This window comes from Setaria italica, chromosome IX (genome assembly GCF_000263155.2).
Source record: "Setaria italica strain Yugu1 chromosome IX, Setaria_italica_v2.0, whole genome shotgun sequence".
Taxonomy (NCBI): domain Eukaryota; kingdom Viridiplantae; phylum Streptophyta; class Magnoliopsida; order Poales; family Poaceae; genus Setaria; species Setaria italica.
Genome location: NC_028458.1, coordinates 44,399,283 through 44,412,010, shown reverse-complemented (window position 1 = coordinate 44,412,010; position 12,728 = coordinate 44,399,283). Strand labels below are relative to the sequence as shown.

The 12,728-nt window shown below is 47.2% G+C and overlaps 1 protein-coding gene across 1 annotated transcript; it reads left to right on the top strand.

Moving 5' to 3' along the window:
• The first annotated feature begins 5,752 nt into the window (after positions 1 to 5,752).
• On the top strand, positions 5,753 to 7,344 carry LOC101769069 (putative F-box protein At3g25750). Its single transcript, XM_004984175.2, has one exon. The coding sequence runs from the start codon at positions 5,795 to 5,797 to the stop codon at positions 7,010 to 7,012; it is 1,218 nt and encodes a 405-aa protein (XP_004984232.1). The 5' UTR covers positions 5,753 to 5,794; the 3' UTR covers positions 7,013 to 7,344.
• Positions 7,345 to 12,728: the final 5,384 nt, after the last annotated feature.

Below are 12,728 nucleotides of genomic sequence, written 5' to 3'. Positions count from 1 at the left end.
TTCTGTCTTGATGGATGAAAGGTTTGTTGTCAATAATGTGGAATCTATTTTTTAAAGCCCCAAAAACCCTTTCAACCGTAACACGCAGACTAGAATGCCTCAAATTAAACAACTGTAACATGACCAGGTTAATCCCTTTGGAGTGGGTTTAGTTGCAGGCTTGCAGCATGCAAAAATGTCATACTAAGAAACATTGGGAAGATATCAAAATAAATAGTCATATAGATCAGGTTTTTTCTAACTGAAATCAGCAGGGAACCCCAACCTATTTTTTGTATTTTTTATTCTAACACTGTTTAATTCGCTCCCACGGGAAGTCGAGTCTAGGCCCGCTAGATACTGCTGTGCTTTAACCACTAGGCTAGAGGCTCTTTGACTACGGAGTACCTTTTAGTTGCACAATAATTGGTACGCATTTAGTTTTAGTAGGTGAGGCATTAGCAGATGGATTCAATATATTCAGTCCATGCTATATAAAATTGTGATTCTTGCTATCATGGCATCTTGCCCTACAGTCAAGTTATAGAAACGGATTTAAGGCATATTAGCAATGAAAAATAGTAATAAGGTAGAAAAGAGGAACATCGGAAAAGTGAACTTCAAACACACAACGCTCACCGACATGCTTCAAAACGCGTAGTATAAAGTGCCTCCGGTCCAACAAGAATACAAGATCTATCATGCATTTTGTTTTAACTTTTTTGGTATATTTTGCCCGATACACAATCGTTGAATACTATTTCATTTTTTTCAAATGAGCAATTCTTTTTTAGATATGAACAGAGTACCTATCATAATTATGCTCTCTTTCTGGCAATATTTTCAACAATTGGTAAATGAATGCTCATCAACCAATAATTTGGTCAATGAACTGGCTTCTACAGTTATCCCACATGGAGCTCATAGATTAAATTCGATCTCCAAAAAAAGTTTTACCAAGAAAATCAAATTGTGATAATGGTTTGTTTCATTTGGTGTTCGTCTCCAAAAAAAATTCAGAAAGTTAATAATAAATAAATTGATAAGTTGTCGACAGAAATATTGGTAGGAACTTCTGCAAAAAACATCTTTTGAGCTAGCAACATGAGCGTGCTTATGGTCACGTTGGCTGTGGGGATGTTGCAGCTTTGGACCCCGCAAGCCCAGCTAGCAACATGAGCGTGCTCATGGTGATGTCCCTAGACACAATCCGTCAGTCAGCTCCATATATAGTACCCAGTCTCGTCAGTCCACTATTAGAGAATTGGGCTTTAGTCCCGGTTGGTAGGGTGCAAATATCCTGAAAATGCATCCGGGATAAACCAACCGGGATAAAAGGGGGTTCTTTTATCCCGGGTCACTCAACTGAGACAAGCTCTCAGGAGGCTCCCCCCACACGCGATTTTTCACGCGAAATATGCGCGTGCGCAGTTCGTGGGATTCGAACCCACAACCTCCAGCCTCGCGTGTAGCTTCCTTGCCATCCCACCTACACACCACATTTGAGTATGTAGGGGATGCTATCCTTTTGTATTAACTCGTGGGGGACCCTTTTATCCCGGTTGGTTTATACCAACCGGGATAAAAGGGGGGTCTTTTATCCCGGTTGGTGTTTCAAACCGCGATAAAAGGCCTCTCAGAGTGACGAGACTGGGTACTATATATGGAGCTGACTGACGGATTGTGTCTGGTGAGCCCCCCACCAGTGACCGAGTTTTAGTCCCGGTTGGTGAACCTTTTGTCCCGGACCAACTTTAAACCGGGACAAAAGGGGGCGTATGGAAAGCCAATTCTCTACTAGTGGTCAGTGTCAGGAGCTGAGCTCCTGGGACGGCTTCGACTCTCTCTTCAAGACATTCTAGGCAGAGCAGAAAAAGAGGTGATCGTGCTAATTTGTTTCCTGATGCCTCTCACTTCCATCAACTCCGATCCATGCATGCATTCTTCTACGATTCTACTTCACGAACTTGAACAAACCTACCGAGACATTATGTATTGTTATCTACCTCTTCATATCATTCAGCATATATAGAGCCGAAGTCTTTGAGAGTGCGGATTCGGTGTGGTGTCACTTATATATTGCTCAAGAAAGAATCATGCGCTATTGTCAACTTTCAGTTGCTAAATAATTGGTATGTATTTATTTTTAGTAGGTGAGGCATTAACAGATGGATTCAATATATAGTTTCAGTCCATGCTATAAAATTGTGATTCTTGGTATCATGGCATCTTGCCCTAGAGTCAAGTTATTAAAATTGATTGGCAATATATTTGCATAGAAAAATAGTAATTAGGTATTAGAAAATAGGAACGTTGGACAATTGAACTTATAAAAACACACAAAGCTCACCAACATGCTTCAAAATGCGTATGGATTTTTGTTTTATTTTTTGTATATTTTGCCAATACATAATCGTTGAATACTATTTCTTTATTTTTTTTCAAATGTAGCAATGCTTTTATTACGAACAATGTACCTATCATTATGGCATTATGTTCAACAATCGGTGAATAAATGGATCATTCACCAATAATTTGGTCAATGAATTGGCTTCAACAGTTATCCAACATGGAGCTCATGGATTCAATTCGATCTTTTCTGCAGCTAGTTTCAATCAAATTTATAACTATTCTTGGACAGAAACGCTTCAAATCATAATGTATATAACTATATATAAAAAAATCACAACGGATATATACCACAGTCCACAAATTAAAGGTCGAATGTGAAGGATGCTGATGAACCGGCACTGATCATACATATACCACAGTCCACAATGGTGCTAAGTCATTCTCCAGAATTTAACTAGTTCAATAACTTTTGGTCATATATAAACCGGCATCACTTCACTTCTACTTATATTTATCAAAAATTAAATTGCACCCACCATACAACAAAACGTGCGAACAAGTGCACGAACTTATCAAATGTGTACATATACAGTCAAATGTACGTCACATAGATGTATTTTGCTTGCCATAGTGTTAGGTGATATGGACGGTTTTATGCACATAACCCCATATTTTTATCCCCTTCTCATTTAAGACTATTCTTGACAATAACTCATCATGTTTTTTTAACATCGGTGAATATAAACTAGAAAAGCTAATAAAGTTTGCGAAGCATGGCAATCTTTGTATTATTTATAGCACCTGTCATGGAATTGTTCGTCTTGACAAAAACTGAGTCAGTCTCGTGTCAAAAACCTGATTAAATAATAATAAGAGGAAACAGAAAGACAAATGAGTCCACACACAAGACCTCAACCTTCATTCACGCGGGCACACACAATCCAATTATTCAACAAATGAACGATGGGCTCAAACTGCGGCAAAAACTATGGTTGTCTTTCGGCTGCTTTCAAGCTCAAAGGCAATGTTCATGGGGTGCTCAAAGACAATTTATATGAGCTGAAAGTATACATTATTAGATGAAAAGGGGAATAAAGAGGGGTTATGTGCATAAAACCGTGGACGTCACCTACCATGATGGCAAAATAGATCCGTGGTGTACATTTGACCGCACATATTTAACAAGTTCGTGCATCTGTTCGCACGTTTTGCTACTTGTTGGACCAATGTGATACAACCAAATAAGATCCTTATAAAATAAATGGCACTAATTAGGAGGGGCCAGCCATGTTATTTTGCTATAAAAATCAATGAACAGTAGGTGGCCGTGGCCCCCTTTGAAATACACTAAGCTCCGCCCCTGTCAAATATAACCAACGCCTGCTATTAGATAAGAACGATTTACTCAACCAATTCTCTTTGTGTTAGTTATTTGAAGCAACGAAATGGTGAGGGAGCCAACTATACCTTCAATCAAGCCCATTTGTTTTAATCAAGCCCAATTCTCTTTCTAGCCTTCTACCACGGATTAGAGGGCCTATCGCTTTTGCATCTAGGGGCGCGTTTGGATAGCTGCCCTCGGTTGCAAAGCCAAAATTTGGCCGTTGACTGCGGGCAAGGACGCTGTTTGGCACCTGTGCCCGTGCTGCAGTTCATCTTGCTGCCCAAGTTTGGCCGGCCAACGTCTTTGGCAGGGCAAGTGCTGGCTCAAATCCAAACGCGCCCCTGTATCCTTTCTCCCTTTTTTTTTTAAGCCCGCTGCCTACATGGAAATAGCTACGGCCCAGGATCATAAAGCCCAAATTTGGCCCACGGACTGAAAGCGATACACATATCGGAGGGAGCGAGGAAAAGCCGGAGTTCTGGAACTGGGAAGCGGAGAATCGATCTCGCCGTCGTCGCCGCCACCACCAGCCGCCGCCGCCGCCGCCGACCGACGCCTGCTTCCTAGGCAACTCCTTCCTTCACCTCCCTCCCTCGCACCTAAACCCCGGTTTCTTTCTTTTCCCTTCTCGGTTCATCCGTGTCTCCTCCGCCGGTTCCTTAACCCTAGCCAAGAAATTGCATCGTGCATTTGTTCTTGTGGTGTGATCTTGAATCGAGCTATTACAGTTAGGTTTCCATTGGATTTTGGTGTTATTATAAGATGTATTGCACGAAAGAACCCTACTGTCTTGGATCTGATTGATCGAGTAGATTTAGGCGGAATTATGCGCCATGAATAATCTGGCTTCAAGAAAAGACCCGACTTTGAGGTTGGTTGATGTTGTCGAACAAGAGTTTCAGTTTGGTGTGTATGTCATGGTTTATCCACAGACAGGAAGAAGCATCAATGAATTGGAGTTATGTTTGGGTCTAATTGGGTACAGGATCTGATGCTATCATTGTTATTTTTAGTAAGTACGGCGTAGTTTTCCATGTAACGACTAGATGTTTTAGCAGCCTGGATTGTCATTGCTGTAGTCCACTAAATAAATGATGCTAGGGCTCTGCTGTTCTTAAATTGAACCTCAAACCACTTGTTGCATTCTTTTTTGTCACGCTATTGTACATTTTTTCCCCAATTGAACAATCCTTGCTTCTTTTCCTTTGTCTGGCATTTGTGTAGGCTACTAGACAAGTATGCAGTACAACTGGGAACCTTTAATCTGGAGAACAAAATTTTCTTCTGCATGTTGCATCAAAATTCTAATTGTGTGATTTAAGATACATATATGCTAACATTAGGCAGGAGAGACTCTCCCTGCCACGGTGCCACCTAGTCCCTAGTTTTTGTTTTACTCGGTTCATTTGTCATATCTGTGTCTCTTCAGTGCTTCTGTTTCTTAATCCAAACCAGGCAAACAAATTTCGTCAGCATCTCTTTTCCACTGAGTTCTGCTGTCACTGTATGCTATACGGAAGAATGTAGAATAGATGGACCTGATTGATTAAGTAGATTCAAAAAGATGTGTACCCCACAACTAATGTGGCTAGGATAAAGATTCCACTTTTTTGTTAGCTGGTGGTTTTGAGCAGATATTTGAAATGGTTTTCTGTATGCCATGGTTCATTTGCAAAAGGTACATCAGTACATGAACACATATTTCCTCATTTGATTTGCAAACTTTCCCATTAGAAAATACTTTTTAACTTTGATTCATGTGTCAATTCTGTGTATGGCACCCTAAGATCATGTTCTGCGTGCCAGAAAAAAAACAATGTACTGAAAAATAGAGATGGCTTAGGCAGTCTCGAATAAAAGTTTAAATTGGAACAAGACGCTTGGGTACGAAACTGTGTTTTTCCTGCGGCTTTCTTACCTAAACATTATGATCTGTTCAGCCCCATCAGATTTTTTTTTGTGTGTATAATAACCTACGGTATCTATGTATCAAGCAAGTTATCTGCCTATTGTTCATTTCTCATGCAATTCATACTTCTAACTTGTTGATCATTTCTTTGTTGCAGTGAGTCTGACATCATGCAAAGTCCTAGCAAATTTTCCAGTGGCTCTGCCTCCACTACAACCCCTGCTGCATGCAGGCTTCAAGGGTGGGCGGATCTCCCTGAAGGTCTGCTCCAGTCCATCATTCCTCTGTTGGGTTCCTTTCTCGAGCTCCTTGCCTTGGCTGCCACCTGCCGCTCTTGGCGCTCTGCCTTCTCCTCATACCCATCCAAATCAACATTCTGCACCTTGCTCCCGCCTCTCCTTGTCCGGCCTCATATCAAAGTCCGTGCTCCTCATCTCCCTTCCAGAAGTGATGACAGTGTGAAGCTCCGCACATGCCAGGTCCTTGATCTAGCCAACCTGAGAACTGCCCTTCGCTGCCAGATTCCTAAAGAGACATTTGAGATGTTGCACTTTGCGGGCTCTTCTTATGGTCAGCTGATTTGTGGTGGTGGCAGAAATTGTGTTGTGGTCGATGTGTTCACAGGTGCCAAAGTTTTGCCACCACAGCTCCCATTGAGATTCAGTGAGGACACTTATTTCTTCTCTGGCATGTTGACAGCTCCCCTCACCTCACATAATGCACACCTTGTAGTTTGCGCAGCTCTCAAACAGGGCAGCACCCAACGCTCCCTTCTTGATTGGCCAGTTGGAAGTGATTCTTGGTCAGAACTATGGCTCAATGGTTCGCGGATTGAGCAGATTGTGGAGTTCAATGGTCAGTTCATCGCATTGGACTATAAGTACAGGCTCCACACACTGTCCTTGGCCCCCCAGCTTGGTCTGCAGGAGATAGCAACTGTGTGGTGGGATGACATGGATGAATGCCCATATCTAAGGCCATGGCTCGTGGTGTGCGGAGACATGCTCCTCATTGTCGACCACTACATAATTCTTTCATTTGATGGAGCACCTGTCAACTACAAAGCTTACCGCCTGGACATGTCAACTGTACCTGCAGTTTGGGTGGAGGTGGAGAAGCTGGAGAATCACGTGCTCTTTATTGGAAGCGATGTGAGGAGCCCGGCATTTTCTTGCGTCAGCCCAGGAAGATGGGGCAAGAGGAACAACTGCTTGTATTACGCATATTACGATGTACCCTGGGTCTTGCACGGGCTTGGTGATGAGGCGGATGCTGTGTGGGATCCAGACAATGACGATGATATTGTGTTCAAGAGGAACTGGTACACCCAACTGCAGCCCTTTTGGGTGTACCCAAGCATGTTCTATGCTGATGCTGATGGCAAGTGATCTACGCGCCCTCGAACTGCTTGTGCTGAAATTTCATCTTCGGTTTCCGTAGAGAACAGAGACTTGCGTTTGCATAGATGGTGCAATTATGGTATTACATCTTAAAACTTGGGATATGTAGCTAATCTTTTGCAGGCCTGTCAGTTTCATTTTTTAATATGTTTGCACTTGCACTACTAGATCTTTTGCACTAGCTGTGAAACTTTTGGAACTGATTACTGTTATTTGAATTAGTAGAATCGTTTGTAATGTGTCTGAGCTTCCTCTGTCCCTGTAAAATGTGGAGACTCAATGTGCTTATATGCACGCATCTGACTGTTGCCTTGTGCTTTGTTTACTGTGTCACGCCATCTGTATGTGTTAAGCAAAAAGAAGTTTTTATGCAGCGGGATATGCAACAGAAAGTGCCTAAAGTCACTTGGATGATGATCAATTTTGCCACAGGAGCAGAATGCACACCAGAATTATTTTTAGAAATTCTTAAAATCACTTCCTATTTTGTTTAGTGACTCAAGTTTTATTTGTTAATAGCAAAACTTTACGTCTCAGGATTCATTTCTTGACTGTACGTACGGGCTATCCAAGTGTGTCACCTAAAAACAATATCTGATTAAGTTGACACTGCATTGGCTATTGTGAGTCGACCAAATTAAAATGTATGTACTACTCGTCTCCCCACCATAGAAAACATACATTCTAGTCCTAGAGCTCAAGATTGGTGTAAAGGAAAATTTGAGGAATGAGGATAGATAAAAATGAGAGGAGTCTGGGAAACAAGTTAGTATTTCTCATGCAGTTTGTGAACCATTTCAGCTTCAGGTGCCTCATATTTTCTTGAGTCATGCACGAGATGAGTTTGTCCACGGGCGCTTGTTAACCTCATATTAATTGGAGCCATTTGCATCATATTTCCCTTTGATATGTGTAAAATTAGTGGTTTTTAATTTACTTTTGTTTTATTAATATTTTCATGATGTATCAGATTATTATTATCTACATCTTCTTGAATGTCTTATATACCTACTACTCAGTGGTAGTACAGAACAAAAACAACCCTAACCAGAAAAATGTAAGGACATATCACGAAACTACAATCTGCACCGTCTAACTAATATGCAAGCAAACTTGACACATAAGGTGTTTCTAAGAGAGATGACGTAGCACTGATGTTGATGAATTTTGTATATATGTTTTCCTTAATTAGCTGTCCATTGCAATGAAGATCTTAATTGACGGGTCTTGAGGTTCGAGATTCAGCAAGAGAAACAGGGAGAGTTACTTGTAGTGTAGGAGTGTAGGAGATTGGATTCACAGGGATGATAGACATTTGTAAAGATGTTCAGGATCAAATGTGCTGTGCTATAGGAACTCATCAATCCTTCCTGATGCTTCAATACTCAACCACGGAAGTGGTTCACATGGTTAGCATCACTCTCCACTCTCCTGCGTAACCAAACCGAAAACTCTCCAACAAAATAACCAACGCAGAAGTATACAGTTAACTTTCTGGATGCAATGTGTCCAATTCACAAGCTTAGAGCTCAGCATAATGTAGTGACCACACATTGAAAGAATACCAAAGGCTTAGTTCTCACGGAACTTTATTTTATTTTATTTCCTGCAAGCAGTGCTTGCTCAAATTGAGAATTCATTCCATTTCACACCGAGTCACTGACAAATCTACCTAATAAGCATGGGCCTTTGCAGGTTAGCACTCTAACATCTGGTTAAGGCCGTGGAGAGAAATTATTCTCATGTGGTTTTTCTGGTGCAGCCAAGTAGCACCGGACTTGTCCGGGCTTGGTTTATGTTTTCAGTTGGCATCCGGGCGTCATGGCTCAACCATGGATGCCATCTTAGTATTCCTGATGGGGAAGTATTGCACGGATGAGTTCTTGATACCTTCCAAGCCAACGAAACTGATGTGTCCAAAATGGAAAATCCAAGCCAACAGACGAGTTCTCTGATCACTATTCACAAGTCCTACTCATGTTCTACCCTCTTGCACACACTGCCTCTCAAAGGCCATTTGAGCATATATATGGTTGGCCCATGCATGTATTATTGTTGGAAATTTGAGGGGTTTTCCTATAAATTTGGAGTTTGAGGTGAAAGAAAATTTCCATAAAAGAAAGGAGAAAACTATTGCTCCACCTTGCTTCTCTCCACTCCCGCGATTCCCTCCACGCGCTCTCTTCGCCTGCACGTGTCTACATCAGGTCATACTTGAATTAGGAGGAATGGCATTTGGGTGATTGTGTATTTGCATCAAGATGGCACCAATCATATACACCAATTTCATCAATGATCCAATTTCATCTATTGATCATTGAGCAAACTATCCATGGTCTTTAACGTCTATACGCATTTTGTAAAATAAGAAATAAGTTTCGATTGAGAATCATTCTCTTAGTATTCGGAAAATGAGAGCCCCACGCTCCTCACCACCAACCCCCCTTCCCCCTCCCCCGCTACCACGCTACCCGCCGCCACCGCCGGCAGCCCAGCTCAGCCCCCTCCCCACCCGCAGAACCCCAGTGACTACTCCGCCTAACCCGACCCCTCGCCCGCCATCCCCACCGACCCCGCTCACGAGGAGAGCCTAGGCGCATTTCATCGCCCCCTCCCCGCCGTCGCCGCCTCCACGGATCCACTATTCACCGGCTCCCGAGGTCGATTGGGTGCCGGCATCGCCGGATCCGCCTATCCTTTCACCGGATCTGAGGATCCCGCTGCAAGATCTACGCCCTGGAAGCTACAACCTCCACCACGCCCCAGCGGACCAGCCGCGGTCCTATGCAGCAGTGGTCAGAGAAGGCCGCTTCACTAACCCAGCGACCCGGCGACGTCACGACGATGTGCGCGCTCCAGCTCATGGACGCCGGCATTACTCCGACGATAGGACGGCTACGCGGCGCATTGAAGACCCGACGTCAGCGGCACTTCCCAGGCCCCGGTACGGCGAAGTAAAGAGGATATCTCAGCACAATTTGGTGCGCCACGACTGGCAGCCAGTGACGAGCCGCAAGACGCGGCGGCAGGCGCGGCCCGAGGCACGGCGAAGCGATGGCGGAAGTGACCGGAGCGCCAGAAGCCATTCAAGACGAGCACCAACCAAGGCGCTGCTCACCTTCAAACGGGAGACCGAAGGTCAGTGCTTCAGATGCCTCGCCCCTGGACACTCTGCCTCTGCGTGCCGCGACCCAGTGCGCTGCTTCCGGTGCCGGCGATTTGGGCACCGGGAACGCGACTGCCGGGCGGCGCGCCGTGAGGTGCAAATCCGCACCGCGCAACCAGCTGCTGCTCCACCGCAAAGATCACAAGCTCCAGCCCACCTCCCGCCCAGAAATCCCCAAAGATCCCAAGCTCCAGCCCCCGCCAGACACCTTCCGCCCAGAAGTCCTCAAGCCTGCGTCCGCCGCCAACATCCCACAGCGCCGAGCCACACCGCCACCCTCCGCAATCAGCCTACACCTGCGCCAAGAACCACCAGATCCAAAATGGCCATCGGAGATCCGCACACACGGCCAGACGTTGAGACCGTCTTTGTCTCCAGCTCCTTTCACCTTGAACACGACGCGAGAGATTGGGAAGCCTGTGCACTCGTGCCCTGGGCTATGCACCTGCCGCCTGACGCCGGAGCCAGAGACATCGCCGCCCTTCTCACCAGGGAACTCCGTCTGCGCCCGGGCGACGTCACCGTCACACTTCATCAACGTGAGCCGTACCTCATCAAGTTCGAGCAAGCGGAGCACGCGGCGGAGGCACGTCGTCGAGGGCGCTTCACCGGCGCCGGCATCGACATCTGTCTGCGCACCTGGAGGAGCCTCACGCACGCCCTCGGCTTCCGCATCTTCTTCAGGGTGCGCCTCTGCCTCGACGGCATCCCGCCGCATGCCTGGACGCCGGAGATAGTCGAGCGGATCATCGGCCACAAATGTGCCCTGCAGCACATCGTAACGGACCTGCTGCAGCCGGCGGACTCCAGGCACGTCGAGCTATGGGCCTGGACGGTGGATCCGAGCGAGATCCCGAAAAAGGTATGGCTGGCTTTCACCCACAATCCAACAACGCAATCCTCTGCTTTTGCAGTTTCGGCCGAACCCCTGCAGTCGCCATGGCAGCAAGGGGCTCGATACGAGGTCTTCATCCACATGCCAGTAATTGAGGACTACTCGGCGGCGGCGAGAGATCTCCAGCAAGCCATCGACAACCCGCAAGGCGTCGTCCCCATTCGCCGCCGCTACGACTGGCGCTACGGCCTCGCCGACGGTGCGCCTTCTGATGCACGATCCCGCTTCCCGGCGCGCCTACCTCGGCCACCGCGGGAGCCACGCGCCGACGCCGGACCAAGCCGAGGACGACAGGAGCCAAGGGGCGCCCCCAGAACAAAACACGACGGAAGGGTCGCGGGCGGCGCTGGAGCAAATGGAGCTAGACGCGGCGCGGGCGCCCATCGCGAACCAGCCAACACGGAGGACCGCGCAAGACGCCGCCCGGCGAGGCAACATTGCGACGACCGGCCATTTATGTGGCCGGCCCGCCGCGATGATGACGCCGACGACGACGACTACGATCATCCAGGACAAGGGCGTCTGCTCGGCGACGACTACTGGAGCTCCGCCAGGATGACGCGCCGCGAACGTACACGCTCACCACCAAGACGAAACTACGCACCGGCGCACGGACGGCACCATGAAGCTGGCGTTCCAGAGCTGCGCCACCTACCGCCGTTACAGCTCCAAGCCCTCTTCGCGGCGCAAGCCGCGACGCTCAAGAGCTACGCCCAACACCAGGTACTCACCGCACCTACCACAACTGATACCTCAACTCTGGATGCCAGGAAACAATTTTGGCACATCGGCGCCGACGAGTACATCCGGAAAGCATGCCTACTTGCCGACCGCCTCGGGATCGAAGACGCGGTGGCCGGGGAACAAGCCTGGTCCGATCCGGTGCCGCTGCCGCGAGTCTTCACCAGGCTACGAGCGGCGCTACAACCGGCACCAGCAGCGGCGACGGCAACGCCGGCGATGCAGGGAGTCGACCGGGCTTTGGACCTCCTCTGCATTGCTGATGAAGAAGGAGCCCTGGGCCATGGGCCGACGCCAGCCCAGGCAATCAACGCCCCTGCCCTCATACCAGTAAGTGGGCCTCCTCAGAAGAAGGCCGGCCCAGCAGATGCTCCAGATGGACAGCAGCACAACCAGCTGGATGTTGGGCCGCAACCGGCCTTCCTGACTGCAGCCCCTACGCTCGCACCTGGGCCAGCCAGCCCACCCTCAACCAAGCCCACGAACGCCAATAAGTCACCACAGCCACTGCATACAACCCAACAACAACCAGATACATTTTCAACCAGGCCCACAGCTTCACAAGCCTGCCCAAACCATCCCACTCCAGATGAACTCACGCCACAAAACAACATTACAGCGACAGGCACACAAATAAAAGACCTCTTCGCGCTGCCGCCGCTGCCTCTGGTACAACCTGCACCGCAGCGCCAACGCCGAGGCCGCACCTTTGAAATGAGCAAGGTGCGGCGGAGTGCACGCCTCGCAAAAAAGCCAACAATGCCCGCAGTAGAACGCGCGCAGAGGAACCTCTGGAGGAAGTTAGGAATAGGAAATGATGAAATGGTGCCAATAGAACAGATCTTGCAGGATTTCCTTAACATGTTCCAGGGGCCACTACCGGACTACATCATCGCTGCTAT